At 45.3% G+C, this 20824-nt stretch overlaps 1 protein-coding gene and 1 pseudogene across 2 annotated transcripts in view; both read right to left on the bottom strand.

Annotated features, from left to right (window-relative positions):
* The window catches only part of LOC113027176 (cytochrome P450 2F2-like), a 42386-nt pseudogene extending 22230 nt beyond the window's left edge, over positions 1-20156 (bottom strand). Inside the window, exons 1-7 of the transcript XR_013910168.1 lie at positions 19934-20156; positions 18211-18369; positions 11725-11877; positions 11468-11628; positions 11271-11339; positions 11055-11165; positions 247-348 (exon numbers count right to left, since the gene is read on the bottom strand). The product of XR_013910168.1 is annotated as a cytochrome P450 2F2-like (transcript). The remainder of the gene's footprint in view (positions 1-246; positions 349-11054; positions 11166-11270; positions 11340-11467; positions 11629-11724; positions 11878-18210; positions 18370-19933) is intronic.
* Positions 9536-10867, bottom strand: LOC145429838 (cytochrome P450 2K1-like). Its single transcript, XM_080303982.1, has 5 exons — positions 10742-10867; positions 10396-10516; positions 10173-10274; positions 9950-10091; positions 9536-9862 (listed from the first exon to the last, which is right to left on the bottom strand). The coding sequence occupies exons 2-5, from the start codon at positions 10408-10410 to the stop codon at positions 9675-9677; spliced, it is 447 nt and encodes a 148-aa protein (XP_080160108.1). The 5' UTR covers positions 10411-10516; positions 10742-10867; the 3' UTR covers positions 9536-9674.
* Positions 20157-20824: the final 668 nt, after the last annotated feature.

The raw sequence follows: 20824 nt of genomic DNA, 5'->3' as shown, positions 1-20824 counted from the left end.
CCATTATATTGCAAGATTTTCAGTGCTTTAAAAAGTATATTAATTTTTACAACCATTGTTTTACATTTGTAGTTTTTAACCTATAGCAATGATGGAATCTGTCAATGTTAGGAAAAGCATAATGATGATCATATGTCTTTGTAACTAAACAGTTAGACCCATTTAAATACTAATAACAGTCGTTACATCTGTGCCATAAAATAGCCTATTTAAAGAAAATAGCTTTCATTGCAAGTGTTTTCTTACTCTCTCAAAGTCCTTCAAGGGGTTCTCCAGTCTCAGCTGTAAAATGTTTCCCAGTAGAGGCAGAATTGGGGGTCCTGGTGGAAAGTTCTTTGGCCTTCGGGACTTGAGTTGAAGGATGATAAAGAAAATGCAAAGCCATAGCAGCAAAACTGAAATCAACATGATAGAATCAATTGGACTGCAAAAAGAGGAGTAGCTGGATAACCTGCCAGAAAATGTTAGCTCAGCTCTGCCTTTGCTAATGTTGACTTTTCGCCCTGTGCCAACTTCGTGTCAAGAGACAAACCACTTTCAGATTAAGGCAGACAACTCAGCGGCAGGCGAAGTTACTTGTCAGACAATAAGTAACAAGAATTCGTAGAAATGGAGGGCCAAAGGTAAATGCTCTTTGTAAGAAACTTGACTCCACTGTTATATTCCTCTGTTATCTCCACTGGACTAACACGTTCAAAGTTTATCTTAATTATCAAAGTTAACTATAGATGCAGTGCAACTGCCACCACTGACACCAACAGTGCACATACTCTTTTAGTTGTAACTTTTAGAGCTCTGCACGGTGAAGCTCCCCAGTATATCTCTGACCTGTTGAAACCTCATGCTTCATCCCGAGCACTTAGGTCTTCAGGTCAGAGGCTACTGGTGGTCCCACGTACTGGGTTTAAAACACGTGGGGATCGAGCCTGTCAGGCACCGAGGCTGTGGAACTCCCTGCCGTTGTCTTTACGCTGTCTAGACTCTACTGACTCCTTTAAAAAGCAGCTGAAGACATTTTTACACAAACAGGCTTTTAATTAATTTTAACTTGTATGTCTGATCTTATTGTGAAGCACTTTGTGGTTTTTATCTGTGAAATGTGCTATATAAATAAATTTTACTTACTTACTCTCCAGACACTTTATTAGGTACACCTCAATGTTACCTAATTTAACCCATTTTTGCCCTCAGACATAGACTCAACAAAGTGCCTGCAACACTTACAGATTCTGGTCCGTACTGACAGGAAAGCATCATGCAGTAGCTGCAGATTTGTTGGCTCCACATCACGTTCAAAAAACTGGTTTGAGATTATCTGAGTTTTGTGATATGGCGCTATCATGCTGCTGAAAGCATGGTGTTTACTTTTTGTTCTGTGTGAAAGTAAGTGAGGAGAAAAGTCATTCTGACTCAACCACCTCCAGATAAATGCAGATTAATCAGTGTTATGACCAAAATCTCATATCCTGATATAAGACATTTATCCTCCCAACAACAATATATTTCACAAAAATTGTACACTTTCTGCGAATCTCGGGCAACTTGACTTGCGTGTTCAGCAGGGTGTCGTGTACCTGGAGTCGAGTGTTTTGACCGATGCATTAAACGATACATTTTTAGACATAAGTTTTAACAGCTGCCATCTTCTATGTATTTATTACACGGCGTGCTGCTGGGAAGAGCCTGTTCTAATGTTTGAGTCTAAGGTTTATTTTGAGCACCTGACGGCTCTTTTTTGCTTCTCATCCATAAACTCTCTCCACACTCTTTCACATGACTCTTGCGTAGGTGGTAGAAGAGGTTTGCCGTGTTTGAGTCTGAGGTGGGGGCCGGTTTCCTGCATAACTTGCATCGTACAGTTCTCTGGTCTATGTCACACTTTTCATAACCAAACCATGTCCATGCTACAGAGGTAGCCACTCATTTAGGAATAAGTTTGGATTTGTTTGGACTGGTACTTCTGTTTGGAGCTACCTGGTTCTGCCTCATCTTTACTGGTCATACTGGTATTCTTTGTGCCTGCATCCACGTGGTGACTCTAAGTGCCATTTATACTTACTTTATGTTTTTATTTGAGGTCATTTGTTTGATGCATATTCTGAAATTTGATGTTTGAGAATAATGTTTGTTGTCATCATTCCAGTTTATTTTGAAAAACCTCAACAGGATCTTCAGCTTTATTGTGAAAGGTTTATGTGGAAAATACACAAGCGGACAGCGGAGTCACACGATGGGTTTACCGTTGTTGTTGCTAATGACAACGCATTAAAACAGTTGCTTGTCCATCTGTAGTGTGGTTATTTTAAATATAAGAAAAAAAGACAACTTTAAGAAATTAATATAGCCTCTACAGTGACCATCACCATAAAAGGTTTATTTTGCAACACCACGAAACAAACGATAGCGTAATATGAAACGATAGACGTTTTCATATCGTTATCCGATATATACTGTTATATCGAACAGCCCCAATCAGTGTCACGTATTGATTAACAAGAAGTTGGAATACCAAAGGTAAGTAAGCGAGCTTTGGAGGCCAAAGGTAAGTGCTGGAGTTGACAGAGAAAAAAACTGAACTCCACTGTTATTGATTAATTGATTGATCATACTTTATTCATCCCGAGGGAAATTTGGTTAAGGCTGCCAGCCGTGCCAGCGCCGTCTTACCCTTCCCACCATATATACATTACACAAACATCACATGGGGAACACAGGTCAGAGAGGTATAACATGAAAAAAGCACAACATGAGGAAAGACGAGGAGAACAAAATAACTCCCCCCAGACTGAGCTCCAACAGGGAGATCAGTTTGAGAACAGAAAAAACACCTCTGCACATGAAAAAACTCTAAATACACCAAAGAAACACATGACAAGCAACAGGGGGGGTAAAGGGTGAGAGACCGCCGATTTAGACAGTACATCCGGGCCTGCAGCATAAGCGCTGGTCTCCTTGATCCACCGTCAGCATCGGAGGGGAATAAGTGTCGAAGGCGTTTGGAGGGGGAGGGGGGATGAGTGTACATCTGCATGTGTATATATGTCTGTGTGCGTGTCCAGAGTTCAGCTGAGACAGTGTCCTTCGTCCTGCCAGGCTAAGTAAACAGTCTTCCAGCCAACCCAGGTGGCCTTGTAGGGAGTGGGAAGGAACAGACTCAACACAGTCGTTATCAGGGTGTTGTTGTTCAGCTCCAGCCTTGAGACCGCAGCTGGCGCCAAAGGGGTCTCCGCATGAAGTGATGGTGGTTTTTACTTTAGTGCGAACAACTCATATGAATTTCAAAGCTGTTCTAACAGTCCAACACTGGTCTCTCAATCTCCCATTGGAGAGCCGCGAGCTTCTCCGTGATGTTGTCATTCTTGTGCTCAAAGAGCCGATTTCTGAGAACTCACGACCGGCAGTGAGCTTCTCCGAGATGTAATCTAATTTGCACTCAGAGGTCTTATTCGGAGTGTTCACGGCAGCCGTAAGCTTCTCCAAGATCTTATCCGTGCTGCACTCAATGAGCCCATTTTGAGAATTCACGCCTCGTCCCATCGTTTCAATCCCAGCGGGCAGCCTTGTGGGGGTTTGAACAGCCGGTTCTGCTTTCTCAATTCGTCGATAAGTCAGGGCCAAGCCAGCTCCAATCAGCAAGAACTGTTATCATCATCTTATATGATGATAACAGTTGTGAACACCAACCATAGATGCGTTCTTTGCTGATGGGGGACATTCAATACATATAATCGCTGGACACTTTATTAGGTATATCTCACTATCTCACTACATTCAAGGCTATCCATCATCTCTCGCCTTCATATCTCTGACCTTGTTCAGATCATCATTCCTTTTCGGTCTCTCAGCTCTTCTTTTCTTTCCGTCCCTTTCCCCGGCTAGCCATCGTGGGGCGCAGGGTTTTCTGCTGCTCTGCCCCCCCATCTTTGGAACGTCCTTCCTCCTGAGATAAGAAACATCACTCATCCCTCTTTTTAAGTCCAGACTCAAAACTCACCTGAGCACAAATCAGCAGTGAATATTTCACAGAGCTCCACAAACAAGTGTTAGCACTATAAGCAAAGTGTGCATTATATTAATCTCGTAATCCTGGAAAAGCATCTTTGGAATGTTTAAGAGTTTGGAATTTCTTTAGTTCATTCCTGATGTTCAGCGTTCCTCAGACAAGTCAGCGTCCAGTCAGGATCAGTTCCACAGTGCTACTGAATTGAATTAAATAGTGCTTTCACACAGGTGAACTCAGCTTAAATGAATGATGTAGTGGATCCTTTTAATTCTTATCCCTACTTTTATTTTTTTTCCATGTCTATTTAAGTGCTATTTATGACACTATGTTTGCACTGAAGCACCGCAGCAATTTCCTAATGTTGTAAACCTGCTCAACATTTGGCAATAAACCCCATTCTGATTCTGATTCTGATGGTTTCAGTCTCCTTCAAAGAAAACTCAGAGCGGTGGGAGTCGTCACACAAAGACAGAGAGAGAAGCAAGAAACACTCGTCGGGAAGCTTAAAATCCCCAGTCTGTAAAACCGTTGTGTTACTGCATTTAATCAATAAACACCAATATTTAGTGACCATAATGAAATAAAATCAGAATTCTCTGAATACCATTACAACATCCATCCATCCATCTTCATCCGCTTTATCCGGGGCCGGGTCACGGGGGCAGCAGCGTAAGCAGAGAGGCCCAGACCTCCCTCTCCCCAGCCACCTCCTCCAGCTTATCCGGGGGAACACCAAGGCGTTCCCAGGCCAGCCGAGAGATATAATCTCTCCAGCGTGTCCTGGGTCTGCCCCGGGGCCTCCTCCCGGTGGGACATGCCTGGAACACCTCACCCAGGAGGCGCCCAGGGGGCATCCTTGTCAGATGCCCGAACCACCTCAGCTGGCTCCTTTCGATGTGGAGCAGCAGCTGCTCTACTCTGAGCCCCTCCCAGATGGCCGAACTTCTCACCCTATCTCTAAGGGAGAGGCCAGCCACCCTTCGGAGGAAGCTCATTTCTGCCGCTTGTATCCGCGATCTCGTTCTTTCGGTCACTACCCACAGCTCGTGGCCATAGGTGAGGGTAGGGACGTAGATCGACCGGTAAATTGAGAGCTTCGCTTTTACACTCAGCTCCCTCTTCACCACGAAGGACCGGTGCAGCGTCTGCATTACTGCAGCTGCAGCCCCAATCCGTCTGTCGATCTCCGGCTCCCTTCTCCCATCACTTGCGAACAAGACCCCGAGATACTTGAACTCCTCCACTTGGGGCAGGAACTCATCCCCGACCCGGAGTGGGCACTCCACCCTTTTCCGGCTGAGAACCATGGCCTCAGATTTGGAGGTGCTGATCCTCATTCCCGCTGCTTCACACTCGGCTGCGAACCGTTCCAGTGCGAACCCTCCTTGAATCGCTACCTTATCGTGGTGGAGGGGTTTGTGTGTCCAAGGGATCCCAGGGGCTATGTTGTCTGGGGGCTTTTGCCCCCTGGTAGGGTCTCCCATGGCAAACTGGCCCTGGGTGAGGGACCAGACAAAGAGCGATTCATAAGACCCTTATGAAAAGGACACCGAGGGAACAGTTTACCCTGCCCGGGATAGGGTTACCGGGGCCCCACCCTGGAGCCAGGCCCGGGGAGGGTGCCCGAGGGCAAGCGTCTGGTGGCCGGGCCTTAGTCCATGGGGCCCAGCCGGGCACAGCCCGAAGAGGAGACATGGGCCCATCCTCCCGCAGGCCCACCACCCGCAGGAGGCGCCATAGGGGTCGGGTGCATTGTGTGCCGGGTGGCGGCCAGGAGCGGAGGCCCTGGCGGACTGACCCCCGGCTGCCAAGACTGGCAATAGGGACCATTACAACAGTATTTCCATAATTATTATTAATCTTATTATTATATAGAGAATTATTATTCAGAATTCATTTATCATCTTATTATTACTACTAGGACTTGGGGATGTTGCAGGAAGCATGTTCATCAAACGTGATGAAAACAGGGTTTAAAAGCTCTGACTGGCAACTTTGAGTTTTAGGTCACAGGACAGAACAGCTGTCCAGTAACCATCACAGTGGCAGACATCCAGAGGGTCTCCAGTATGAAAACTTGCTTCTTCATGCCCCAACATGATTCTTGCCTACTGGCTGAAGAAGCTGACTGCACTCCCCGAGCATCTGGCAGCACAAATGAACCAGCTGCTAATCAATGAGAGACAGCCGGAATGGCTAACCGAAGGCCGGGCAGTCCTGATCCCCAAGGACCCCCAGAAGGGACCGGTCCCATCCAACTACCGGCCAATAACCTCAGTATCAGTATCAGTATCACATGGATGCTCCTGCCAGCGTCTAAGATGAACAGGCACATGGGTCAATACATGAGCGGCGCGCAGAAAGGATTCGGCAGAGGGGTGAAGCACCAACTCCATGGTAGACATGGCTGTCGCTCGATGCTGTAAGACCCCGCTCCCCAACCTGTGCACCACCTGGATAGACTGCAAGTCAGCCTGTGACTCAGTGCCCCACACACAGACTTTTTTGTTCAGTGTGACTGTTTATGATGAGACAAATGAACATATAAATGCAAGAAAACTGACTGTTGTTTTTGTTGTTTCTTTTGCCTGTCCCGTTTGGCTCTTTTGCCATCAGAATTATTGTCTAAAGGCAAAGAAAGATGCCCAACGGATTTACTTTAACAAATTGACCATCCCAGCCTTGCCGTAATGGTCCATTTGATTCACCTTTTATTGTTTATTTTATTTATTTTTTATTTTCACTTGCTAGATACGGGACAGACTTGAATGAGGAAAAGAAAAGGGAGAAAGGAAGAGGGGGGGGGGAGGGGGGGAACAGCTGAGAAGAGGGACGGGGATAAAGGGCAAAAAAAACAAAAACCAACTAAATAAGCAGACAAAAAAAAATGCATATATCGATCACCTGGGTCACCTGCTGAGAAAGAAAAAAGAAAACAAGCAGAAGAGAACAAGAGTAATAGAATAAACAACATCACAATGATATATGGGAATATGACAGTAAATACTAAATATTAAACATTATTGTGCAGCACATAAGATCAACAGAACACAGTGTGCTTTGAGGTAGGAGCCAAAAAGGGTGTAGTTTGTGGGTGTGATCACCCGTGTGTACACCTGTGAGCATGGACGCGCTTCTTTTTAAAAGATTCCTTCATGTAATGATCTGCTAGGGAGTGTGGGGGGGCCACAGCCCCGTCCTCCAGGGCATGAAGCAGGTGTGGAGGAGATCAAAACTCCAGACATCCAGAGGCCCCCAGAACACAAGAGACCAAGGAAGACCAACAGAGGGGCAGCTGCGCCACTGTCCCGGAAAGAGCTGAGGAGAGTCCCAGATGAGGGCTCACTCAGCAGCGGAGCAGAAGCCAGGGGGAGTTGCAGTGACGCGCCCGTGAGCTCCGCCGGCAGCCAGCTGTGCCTGAGTGACCGAGCCCCAGGCCGAGAGGCCGGGGGCACCCCACCTCCGAAGTGGCCCGAGCGAGCCCCAGGCTCCAGGTCCCGTTAAGCGGCCGCCAAGGAGTGAGCCGGTGTGTACCTGGACGCCCATCCCCGGACACAAAGAACCACCAACGCACCGACACCTGAGGGAGTCCGCCACTGGCAGGGGAAGTGGTGGTAGGGGGAGATAGGCCTTCAAACCTTGGAGGGCCTGAGGTGTCCCCAGAGAGGTGGCGTCTGATACCCAACCTGACATATAGACACAGACATACAGGCACACACAGACACAAACATCCATTCCCACCCTCATGCTCTCATATGCACTTACTCCACACTCAACCAACGTGGAGACAGACATAGAGATTATTTACAAAGAAAATAGGAAACTAACTTAAGTCAACACAAAACAAACATATATACAACATCTATACATCTATATACAAAACACAGTCTGCATGTTACCCTCTCTGTAACATCTCACTGAAAAGAAACCAGGTAGGCCCTGACAGCCTTCTTTTATACCCCATGGCCCCTCCCACTAGGCATAATAGTCATCTCTTTATTATTGTCTGTGAAGGTTCTCAGTCATCCAGGTCATCGTAGTCAAAGGAGCCATGGACTCTCCACCATTTGACCTTAGAACTGAAGAAGCTTCTCAGATGAGAGGTGAAACGTCTTCAAGCAACTTAAAGAAGTCCAGACGCTTTTCTCTGCAAGCTCTTTATTATTCCTTTTACCAAACAATCTTTCCCCCTCAGCTTATTTCCAGCTGTATTCCTACAATACATATATGTATATAGAGACATTTATGGCCAATTCCAGGCAGCCTACAGTGTTTCACAATAACAAAAAAAAACAAACAAAAAAAATAATGCAGTTCACGTGATCTTTCAAGCGCGCGCGAACCCACCATTTAAACCCCGGAACACCATACCATCGGCTTGCATAACCCCCGTATAATCGGCGATCACAGCGAGTCTACGCGACCGGCTTTATTAAAGGTAAGTGGGAAAATATGTTGGCCACCCTCTGCGCCGCTCAAAATATACCTCTCACCCCTTTTTGTTTATCTGCCCGGTCGACGAAAAGACGCGCAGCCACGGTAATTGTAGAAACTAATGGTGGTGGTGCGTGTATGCGCCCAGATCAGCTGTCTGCAGCCCGGGACGGTGTAACTCCGTCACAGGGGCCCAGGCCCATCCGGACCGGGGCCCAGAACAGCAGCGTCGCCCAGCCCCACAGAGCCCGGGACAAGAAAACTGACTGTTGACAGTGGTCAGACGCCTGTAGTAGTGCAAGAGACTTTTGTAAGGTGGTTGCTTGATGTTTTAACGTTGTTTGGCTGGTAGCTGCCTTTAGTCCATGTTTAGAGCTGTGAGCTAAGTGTAAATGACCTCATTAATATTTGGTAAAGTGTTTTGTAAACTTATGAGTGGCTATTATATTGTTGGAGTGAATGCTTTTATTTTGAAAGTCACAGAGCGACAAGGTGCAGTAAATCAAGTGGCGTAAACCATATGGCAGAAGCGCGAGTTTTAATGCACAGAGAGGTGTGCTCTGGACAGGAATGGGGAAAAGAACGGCTATTAAGGTGCAACACTGAGTCGAAAGCAGTTTCTTAGCACCTGGTTGATGAGGGAACAAGGTTTGTAACAAAGTTTGTCCTGTAGATATGCATTTTGTTGTTTTACGGAGCATGTAGCTGCTGACCGCTACTAAGCATAAAGGCTAAGTTTTCACCCACTAGAGGGCGCTAACGTACCTCGTCATGTTTAGGCAGCGATGCAACGATCTCCCTGTTATATGCAATAATTTACAAGTTTTAGTGTTATTTGTTATGTAAGGTAAGGAGAATTAATTTGTAATAAATGAATAAGTCAAAGGGTTAAAGGTAACACACTGTTTGATTTACTAATAGTCTTTTATTCTGTATGTTGTAGCTCTTACGGTGTGTTCACATACACGGCTGTTTAATAAAAGGATTGTGAACCATCAGTTTGAGAGACCATCTTTTCAACCGGGGATGCTACAGTAAGAAAAAAAGGACTGTGTGAAAATAAATATTTAGACTGCAGGAACTGTTAGAAACATAAAGGGGAGTTTCATGTGTTTATTTCTTGTTTCAATAATACAACAGAAGACAAAAACTGGAATGCTCTATAATCTTTCACTTAATAGTATCCCAGATGCGTTCCCACCAGGATTTCCAGGATTTCCATGGTTAGTTTGTGACCTCACTGCGGCGTTCTGAGTTGGACTTTCATGCGGTAAGGTTTGGGAGTCAGAGTGACCCCATAGACTGGAGTGAAGTCTGGTTCTCCTGCGTCCTCGGGCCAGATGAACTTGAACTTCCTCAGCAGAGTCACCATGATGAGGAAGAGCTCCATGCGAGCCAGACCCTCTCCGAGACACACCCGAGGACCTGAGACGTTGAAAAAAATACCTCAGTATCATCTACGACAGAAGATTTAATCATCTATGTCGGTATGTGAATCGTGTCTTCATGTACCTGCAGAGAAAGGCATGAAGGCCTCTGGTTTAACAAACTCTCCTTTGTCATCGAGGAAGTTTTCAGGGTTGAATTCATGAGGGAATTTCCACTGTCCCTCCTCGCTGAGCACTGAGGTCAGATTCTCGATGATCATTGTTCCCTGAGGACGAAATCAACCTCAAAACCATTAAGGATGCTCGTCACTTTATTGCCTCTACCTATTTAACCAGTTGGCCCTTACCTTGGGAATGGAATAACCCATCAGCTCTGTGTCTTTAGTGGTGCAGTGGAAGACACTGAGAGGAACAGTGTTGGCAACTCTCTGTATCTCATGAATCACAGCCTGGATGAAGAGAAGACATTTCTCATGCTTTGGCTTGGAGCAGAATGTATGTGTGCACCCAGAACCAGGTGGGAACCTTAAAAATAAGTTCAATAGTGAATAAAACTTTGCTGTACGGCACCTGCACGTAGGGCATGTTGTGTCTGTCCTCAAAACTGACCCGGTCTTTCCCTTCCAACACTCGGTCTATCTCCCGCTGACACCGTTCTGCCAGAGCAGGGCAACACGTTACCGTCTACACACTGCAGTCACCACAAGCAATGATACACAACAACATTATACCAAATATGTTCAGTGAATCAGCAGTATGTTGAGTTAAACCAATCGGCTGAAAATAGTTGCTTTCCATTGATTGTCATAGTCTACAGCATATAAGTGGCATGTGTCACACAAAGGTAAGTGCAACCAATTTTAAATGGACAAACATCAGTTGAACTGAAAGAAAAGAAGAAAATATGCAGGTTTACCTTGTACATGCGGATAGTTCATAAGGTAAAGAAATCCAGTAAGTAGGGTGTTGGATGTAGTGTCAGTGCCAGCAAAGTGAAGGTCTAAAGCGTACAGACAGATCCGGTCTTCTGAAAATGAAGACCCATCATCGCCTCTCTGAGTCAGAGGAATGATTTATGCAAATAAGGAAATTCAACTTTGTTGTTACAGGGTGAAAAGGTCACAGCCATATGTGTAGTCTCCTTAATGTAAAATCTATTTTTTATAGTTATTTTAAATGTAATCAATTGCTTTATTATAATATCTGGGATAGTAAACTCCTCATTTCACACACACCTTCTCCAGTTCATCCAGATAGCAGTCAACAAAGTCCCGTGGCTCTCCGGGAACTCGGGTCTTCTTGTGCTCTCTTATAAACTCATTTACAAGATTTTCAACTGTCTAAAAAAACACAAGTAACTATGACTGTATTAGCATTGACTTTTTCTTAATATTGATGAAATCCACAGATTATTTCAATGTAATTAAAGGGATTTTAAATGTTACCTCTGCATTCTTGAAGGCTTTCATGAAGGGCAGTGGTAGGTAACGAATTAAAGGAAAAGAGTCATACAGCTGCAAAGAAGGACAATCGTTTATTTTCCTCTATGCTTCAGTTGTAACAGAAGATGGTTACAGGACGCTGTATTTGCAATAATTAAGTCATTTCTTTTATTTTATCATTTTGTTGCTGTTTTACTCACCATAGCCCACGGGCCATTGGCTATCTTGGAATTCTCAGTGAAGCACCTAACAATCACTTTGATTAGCGCATTGTCATACTCGTAGCGTCTAGCGAACAGGACCTGGCAGATGATGTTGGACGCTGCATTGTGAAACATAACTTGAGGACTCATGGTTTTACCTGTGGGAGGCGTAATGTAAGTTATAAAAACCAAAGGAATACACAAGAACAACAGAAACAACAGCACAATGAACAATTCTATGTTAAATGACATACCAATGCTCTTTTCCAGGGTACTGACGGTGTATTTAATCTCTTCATGAATCCTGTCCTCCATCGAGTTCTTCCCCAGACCAAAGTTCCTCAAAGTCATCAGAGCAAAGCGACGATGTTCCCTCCAACTAGAGCCATAATCTGCCAGAATAACCCCTACAACAAGTTCACCAACACAAAAGGGGAACAACAAACTTAAGAATCATCTATTTGAACCTTTGATCATCACTGCTGTTATGTTCTAGAACTCTAAATTGTGTTAATGTAGAGAAAATTCACTAAAATCGCTGGGTGACAGGTATAAACTGCATGCAGACCTTTTTAGTACCATTACACTTTACAGAGTCATGCTGATGGTACACATGCAGTATCTAGTTTGGGATTGTCGTGTTAACAGTGCCAAACTACACAATTGGACATTGTCAGCAAAGTTCAAGAATTTAGTATTAGTAATATTTATTTCATCTTTTATTTGACCGAGAAGTTACACTCTTGAGATTAAAAAGGTCTTTGATGAGAGTGACATGCTCCGACACAGAGAGCATGTTTTAATGACGGAAGAAACCAGAGAACCAGGATTAAAATGTCTTGGTGCATGCTCAATCATCCATGTAAGTAAGACTGAAGAAGACGTTTCTCCCATTGAAAACACTATGTCTAGATGAACAGAATCAACCTTCTGGGAGAGAGAACCAGGAGAAAAGCCACGCAGACACAGGGAGACCACCAGACAACCACTGAGCCGCCATGCTGCCTCTTTTTAAGTGTTTGACTAGAAAAGTGAAGCAACCTGGCTTTCAGGAGGCTGGTGGAGCCTGAACTGTCTGGTCTGGGGTCTTTGACCCTATTTTTATGTGTTTGTTTTGTGCAGTCAATGCATCTGTTTATGTTAATTCAGCTGTGCCAGGGCCCTGCTCCGATTGGTGTGTGGATATACAGCTCCGACGTGACTGGTTCCAGCCCATTAAAAGGAGGCTGGAGTGCTGCGGTGGGAGAGGTTCTCGCGTTTCTCCTCACGACCCAGCAGTGTACCCCTGCAGTGCTGTTTTGACAGTTGTGGAAGTGGAGTGGGTAGGGGTGAGCTGCCATTTCTTTTGACCACCAGTTTTCTCCTGTTTTGAATTAGTTAAGGAGGTCAGACCCTGTCGTTACTTTTGACTTTTGGTAAGGTCAGGGGTGCGGGATTTGTTTAGATTTTAGCTTTGTTTATTATTTTGGCCTTGGCTCACCCTGAAGTGTTGACATTCCCATTTTGTTGTCACATTATACAGTGGGGCAAAAAAGTATTTAGTCAGCCACCGATTGTGCAAGTTCCCCCACCTAAAATGATGACAGAGGTCAGTAATTTGCACCAGAGGTACACTTCAACTGTGAGAGACAGAATGTGAAAAAAAATCCATGAATCCACATGGTAGGATTTGTAAAGAATTTATTGGTAAATCAGGGTGGAAAATAAGTATTTGGTCAATAACAAAAATACAACTCAGTACTTTGTAACATAACCTTTGTTGGCAATAACAGAGGTCAAACGTTTACTATAGGTCTTTACCAGGTTTGCACACACAGTAGCTGGTATTTTGGCCCATTCCTCCATGCAGATCTTCTCGAGAGCAGTGATGTTTTGGGGCTGTCGCCGAGCAACACGGACTTTCAACTCCCGCCACAGATTTTCTATGGGGTTGAGGTCTGGAGACTGGCTAGGCCACTCCAGGACTTTCAAATGCTTCTTACGGAGCCACTCCTTTGTTGCCCGGGCGGTGTGTTTTGGATCATTGTCATGTTGGAAGACCCAGCCTCGTTTCATCTTCAAAGTTCTCACTGATGGAAGGAGGTTTTGGCTCAAAATCTCACGATACATGGCCCCATTCATTCTGTCCTTAACACGGATCAGTCGTCCTGTCCCCTTGGCAGAAAAACAGCCCCATAGCATGATGTTTCCACCCCCATGCTTCACAGTAGGTATGGTGTTCTTGGGATGCAACTCAGTATTCTTCTTCCTCCAAACACGACGAGTTGAGTTTATACCAAAAAGTTCTACTTTGGTTTCATCTGACCACATGACATTCTCCCAATCCTCTGCTGTATCATCCATGTGCTCTCTGGCAAACTTCAGACGGGCCTGGACATGCACTGGCTTCAGCAGCGGAACACGTCTGGCACTGCGGGATTTGATTCCCTGCCGTTGTAGTGTGTTACTGATGGTGACCTTTGTTACTTTGGTCCCAGCTCTCTGCAGGTCATTCACCAGGTCCCCCCGTGTGGTTCTGGGATCTTTGCTCACCGTTCTCATGATCATTTTGACCCCACGGGATGAGATCTTGCGTGGAGCCCCAGATCGAGGGAGATTATCAGTGGTCTTGTATGTCTTCCATTTTCTGATGATTGCTCCCACAGTTGATTTTTTCACACCAAGCTGCTTGCCTATTGTAGATTCACTCTTCCCAGTCTGGTGCAGGTCTACAATACTTTTCCTGGTGTCCTTCGAAAGCTCTTTGGTCTTGGCCATGGCGGAGTTTGGAGTCTGACTGTTTGAGGCTGTGGACAGGTGTCTTTTATACAGATGATGAGTTCAAACAGGTGCCATTCATACAGGTAACGAGTGGGGGACAGAAAAGCTTCTTACAGAAGACGTTACAGGTCTGTGAGAGCCAGAGATTTTCCTTGTTTGAGGTGACCAAATACTTATTTTCCACCCTAATTTACGAATAAATTCTTTACAAATCCTACCATGTGAATTCATGGATTTTTTTTTTTCACATTCTGTCTCTCACAGTTGAAGTGTACCTCTGGTGCAAATTACTGACCTCTGTCATCATTTTAAGTGGGGGAACTTGCACAATCGGTACTGACTAAATACTTTTTTGCCCCACTGTAAAGAACAGATTTGTTCCCTGCCGCTGCTTGGGTGTTTGGGGGGAGCGCGAGTGCCTCACTCGTGTTATTTCCTGGCCCTAGATGGGTCGTAACAGTGTTTTCTCTTTGTTTAGTTGCTTTCAAAAGACCCTTATGAAGAAAACATCGAGGGAACAATTTACCCTGCCCGGGATAGTGTTACCGGGTATTAAATTTCAGTTCTTTTCGATTCTTTAGGGCCAAGAAAGACACGGCTCAAAGTGGTCTTTTACTTTAAAAAATGATCTTTATTCTACATTTCTGGATATGGAGACCTTAAGACAAAACACACAACTCCAGGTCTGAAGCACAAACGGAAGCCTAGTTATTTATATACTTGCTCTCACGTCACACCACACTTTAAGTTTCGATCAAACAGCCTAGTTGGTTTCACTTTCACCTCTCTGGTGGGGAAGGAGCCTGAGTTTGTGCGTGAGGTTGAGAGGTACCGGCTAGATATAGTCGGGCTCACCTCTACGCATGGCTTGGACTCTGGAACCAACCTGCTGAAAACGCTGGACAGACCCGGTGCACCTAAACGCGTAGTGAGGGTGTGCTGGGAACGTCTAGCAGAGGCCCAGTCCGCGAGATCTTCAACGCACACCTCCGGCAGAGCTTCAACAGCATTCCGAGGGAGACTGGGGACATTGAGTCCGAATGGACCATGTTCAGAGTCTCCATAGTCGAACCTCAGATACAGGAGGAACAATGCGGTTTTCGTCCTGGTCGCGGAACACTGGACCAGCTCTTTATCCTCTCGAGGATACTTGAGGGTGCATGGGAGTTTGCCCAACCAGTCTACATGTGTTTTGTGGACTTGGAGAAGGCATTCGACCGTGTCCCTCGGGGTGTCCTGTGGGAGGTGTTGCGGGAGTATGGGGTGTCTGGCCCATTGCTACGGGCCATTCGATCCCTATACAACCGTTGCAAGAGCTTGGTTCGCATTGCCAGCAATAAGGCGGACTCGTTCCCGGTGGGTGATGGGCTCCGCCAGGGCTGCCCTTTGTCTCCGATTCTGTTCATAATTTTTATGGACAGGATTTCTAGGTGCAGCCAAGTGGTGGAGGGCTTTAACTTTGGTGGGCTCAGAATCTCATCTCTGATTTTTGCGGATGATGTGTTTCTGTTGGCTTCATCGGGTGAGGGCCTCCAGCTCGCACTGGAACGGTTCGCAGCCTAGTGTGAAGCAGCGGGAATGAGGATCAGCACCTCCAAATCTGAGGCCATGGTTCTCAGCCGGAAAAGGGTGGAGTGTCCACTCCGGGTCGGGGATGAGTTCCTGCCCCAAGTGGAGGAGTTCAAGTATCTCGGGGTCTTGTTCGCAAGTGATGGGAGAAGGGAGCCGGAGATCGACAGACGGATTGGGGCTGCAGCTGCAGTGATGCGGACGCTGCACCGGTCCGTCGTGGTGAAGAGGGAGCTGAGTGTAAAAGCGAAGCTCTCAATTTACCGGTCGATCTACGTCCCTACCCTCACCTATGGCCACGAGCTGTGGGTAGTGACTGAAAGAACGAGATCGCGGATACAAGCGGCAGAAATGAGCTTCCTCCGAAGGGTGGCTGGCCTCTCCCTTAGAGATAGGGTGAGAAGTTCGGCCATCCGGGAGGGGCTCAGAGTAGAGCCGCTGCTGCTCCACATCGAAAGGAGCCAGCTGAGGTGGTTCGGGCATCTGACAAGGATGCCTCCTGGGCGCCTCCTGGGTGAGGTGTTCCAGGCATGTCCCACCGGGAGGAGGCCCCGGGGCAGACCCAGGACACGCTGGAGAGATTATATCTCTCGGCTGGCCTGGGAACGCCTTGGTGTTCCCCCGGATAAGCTGGAGGAGGTGGCTGGGGAGAGGGAGGTCTGGGCCTCTCTGCTTAGGCTGCTGCCCCCGTGACCCGGCCCCGGATAAAGCGGATGAAGATGGATGGATAGTTGCTTTGTCTCATTTCCAGCATTAATAAAGATGTGATCTAAGTGTATCTGCTGAGTCCTGCACACTGGGTTCACTCTCTGCCTGCCACACGTCCTGTTTCACATGAACACTGAACAAAAAACTGGTTTTCTTAAAGAGAAACAAACTCTGGTGTAGCCACGGTTTAACTCTCACTGTTTTGCCTCTTTCAGATGCTTTTTTATCAGTGTATCATATTTCCAACATGCTTACGCTCTGTGATTTTTGCACACTATGTTGAGATGCCTTTTACAAAGACATACACAAAGTGCTCTTATTTCCTTTTCATTTGTTTCACATGTCAAATACTACTGTGACATGTTACTGACACAGTGTATAAAACACTCTTATCTGAGTGTTACCTCAAAGTCATTTCCTGAGATAATAATGCAAGAAGAACAAAGGTGAAATGTGCATATACTGCATACCAAATGATAAAAATATAAAGACAAAAATGTGTCCTATACAATATAATACCTGCTTTACCTTTATTCTTGGTGACATCTTTTTGTTTTTTTTGTTTTTTGTGTGTCCCGTTTGGATCTTTAGCATCAGAATTGTTGTCTTAAGGCCAAGAAAGATGCCAAGCGGATTTATTTTACCAAGTGGATCATCATGGTCTTGCCATATTGGTCCATTTGATTGACCTTTATTATAATTATGAATTTATTTTATTTTCAGTTGCTACAAACGGGACAGACATGACTGGGGGATAGGACAGGGAGAAAGAATGAAAGAAAGAGAGGGAGAGAAAGAAAACCAAAGGGGAGAAGAGACGGTGAGAAGGGGGGAAGAAAGAAAGAAAAAAAAAAAAAAAACACCTGGGTCACCTGTATGGAGAAAAAAAACAGAAGAGAAAGCAAACAACAAAGAGCAACATAATAAAAAACAGCACCATCACAATAAACTAGCTAGCAGTAGATAACAGTAGATACTAAATAATAAACGATATTGTGCAGCACGCAAGATAGACAGCGCACAATGTGCTTTGAGGCAGCAGCCAAGAAAGCTGTAGTCCGCGTCTGTGAATACCCGTGTGCACACCTGTGAGCATACCTGTGTGGATCAGCATGCTTGCATTCCAAAGGTTTCCCCATGTAACGATCTGCTAGGGAGTGTGGGGGGGCCACAGCCCCGTCCTCCAGGGCATGAAGCAGGTATGGAGGAGATCAAAACTCCAGACATCCAGAGGTCCCCAGAACACAAGAGACCAAGGAAGACCAACAGAGGGGCAGCCGCGCCACTGTTCCAGAAAGAGCTCACTCAGCAGCCGTGGAGCAGAAGCCAGGGGGAGTTGCAGTGACGCGCCCGTGAGCTCCGCCGGCAGCCAGCTGTGCCTGAGTGACCGAGCCCCAGGCCGAGAGGCCGGGGGCACCCCACCTCCAAAGGGGCCCGAGCGAGCCCCAGGCTCCAGGCCCCGATAAGCGGCCGCCAAGGAGTGAGCCGGTGTGTACCTGGACGCCCACCCCCAGACACAAAGAACCACCAACGCACCGACACCTGAGGGAGTCCGCCATTGGCAGGGGAAGTGGTGGTAGGGGGAGATAGGCCTCCAAACCTTGGAGGGCCTGAGATGTCCCCAGAGAGGTGGCGTCTGATACTCAACCTGACATATAGACACAGACATACAGGCACACACAGACACAAACATCCATTCCTACCTTTACTCTTGGTGACATCATTAACAAACAAGTCTTGAGGTCGTCCAGCAAAATCACTAGCCTAACCATGGCCTCCTTTATGGCCTTCATCCCATTGATGATTACTGCTGGTTTAGGGCCAATAAAGATACTGTAGACATCTCCATAAGACTTCCTCAGCTGGGAGGGAAGGCGATAACAAGCACAGGATAAGTCATATGTTTAAAGTGGGCTAAACATATTTGCACAGCTGAGCACATGATATAGAAACATTGCATTTAAATATTACAAAACATACAGAGAGGATAAAATGCATTTAGGGACAAACCTCCTGTGTAGAGCTTTGTGTGGTTCCTAATATAGCAGCCTGCTGTAACATGATCTAAGACCGGGCATAATGGCACCTTTGTGTGATATGGTTATTGTCAGCCAATCAGATGCAAATGTATTCATGTCCAACCAGAAGAGACTCGCCCCTGGACAGTTTGCTTGCTGGCGCGTGTCCTAACCCACCAAAACCTTTTGTCTCCTTTATAACTGCTGAACTATGAAACGAATGAGTGTGTTGTACTAACACACACCCAACATTGTAGAATAACTATCTTATCTGATGCAGTACTTTGGTGAAATATTGGTAGTCTGCTGTTGTTTATAAAAAAAAAAACTGTTTTTAAAATAACTTGAAGGACAAAAAATAACAACTTCCTTTCATTCAAATTATAAACATATTTAATAAATATCTACATAAAGATGTTAGAAAACTCCTGTTGTGTAAGAGGTGCAGTACTGCTGGGACGCCAAGTTCATGTTTTGCAATCACACAGAGCAAACGGGTGCACTGTTGTTGCTGCCAGGTAATTTGTGCCCTTACAGCTCAAGATGTTTTTGGTTGTCATTATGTTTCATTCAGTTTGTAACAGCAACGGTTTCATTCATTTCAGGAAAAGCAGAAAAATTTCCTGATGTGTTAGTGTAACGGGTGTATTAAAAAATAATTTATATTTCACCAAAGATCCATCCTGCAGTGTTATCTTGCTTTGTCAGTATTGGTTATGTATATGTGTTTATTTATATATGTTTATTTTCTGTATTTATATTTTGGGAGCTTTTATTTTGTTTATGGGACCTTTGACTTCCCACAAAGTCACTTCCTGTAGCTGCGCGCTATTTTCCTCAGTTGTGTAGAGGCCCCGCTGAGGAGAGGTGAGCGTAAGCTAGTGTTCTCAGTTACAGAGCAAATAAACACAGTTAAAGTAACTGGAAGTAATCCAAACACTGCTCGTTCCCTTTCTGCATTTTGTCTCATAGTTCTGTTCGATGTTTTAGTGTGAATTAGTTTCTCTGTCGAGTACAGCACTTTATTGTAACATGCTAGTTAGCCATCTCAGACCAGAGCATAGGAGCATGCACGTGGCTTCTCATGTGGGCCGCTATGCTTCTCTCTCCCTTGAAGGTGTTCATGCAGAAGTCCAGTGAAGTGAAGTCGCTGTGCTGTTTTGTTTTTATTTTAAACAGTTCGGGGAGAATAAATCCACCCAGCTGGCAAAGTGAGAGCTGAGTCCTCTGGTCATTCGCACAACACAACGCAGAGAACTAACGGCAATCAGAGTTTAAGGCCAGACTGGCTACATTAGCATCCAGACATTTAGACATATTTAAATGCTAATAGTAGTAATTTCACCAGTGCCATAACAATATGCACCTTAAACAAAATCCTCTTTATTGCAGCATTTTTTTTTCTTACCCTTTCGAAGTCCTTTAAAGGGTTCTCCAGGCTCAGCTGCAAAGTGTTGCCTAGCAGGGGCAGGATAGGGGGTCCCGGTGGAAAGTTCTTGGGTCTCCGAGATTTGAGCTGAAGAACAATGAAGCAAACACAGAGCCACAGCAGCACAACAGAAAGGAACATGGTCAAACTGGACTGTACTGAAAGCTGGCTGACTTGCCATTAGTAGTAGCAGTAGCCCTGTCTCTTGTAAGTGTTGACTTTGTCCTCTGAGTCAAAGTTCAGAGAGGCTGTTAAAGAGGGAGGCCATTGGAGTTTTGCAGGTTTTCAGTGAGAGCCACTGTTAAACCAAACCATATGTTTTTGTGTCAGACTTGAGTATTTTCTTTTTAAACTCTGCCCATGTTAAAACACAGAAGCCAGTGAGTTCTCTCAATGCATCGCAGCTGAGGTGAATACTGATAGAGGGGGAGAGCCCGTGTATCTTCCTGTTTCCATGGTAATGTGCTCATTTAAATGATTTTTAGGTTTGTTTGATTGTAAATCAAACAAGATTTGAAGCAAAGTGTTTGAAGCAAACTGCAGTAAAGGCCCCAAATGGAGGACTCACAAGGCAGCAGCAAGGAGCAAAAAACCAAACAGCAAAGAGTGGAATCGAAGCTCTTTAACAAAGGTGCACTAAGGGAGGATAACACTGACAACGAGCACTATTAAACTGAGGCTTTAAATACTCAAGATAAGTGAAGACACTGGGAATTAGACAAAGCTGAAACTACAGCAATGATACACAAATAAAACAAATACAAAACACAATAGAAACATTACTGAACTACATTAAAACGAACTCAATCAATACCACAGACTAGAAATAAAACAAAACTGTGAACACTGAAACATCCCAGAATCCATGAC

The sequence above is a fragment of the Astatotilapia calliptera genome, chromosome 7 (assembly GCF_964374335.1).
Source record: "Astatotilapia calliptera chromosome 7, fAstCal68.1, whole genome shotgun sequence".
NCBI lineage: Eukaryota > Metazoa > Chordata > Actinopteri > Cichliformes > Cichlidae > Astatotilapia > Astatotilapia calliptera.
Note: the sequence above shows the minus strand (reverse complement) of the source record. Positions and strands in the feature narration are given on the sequence as shown.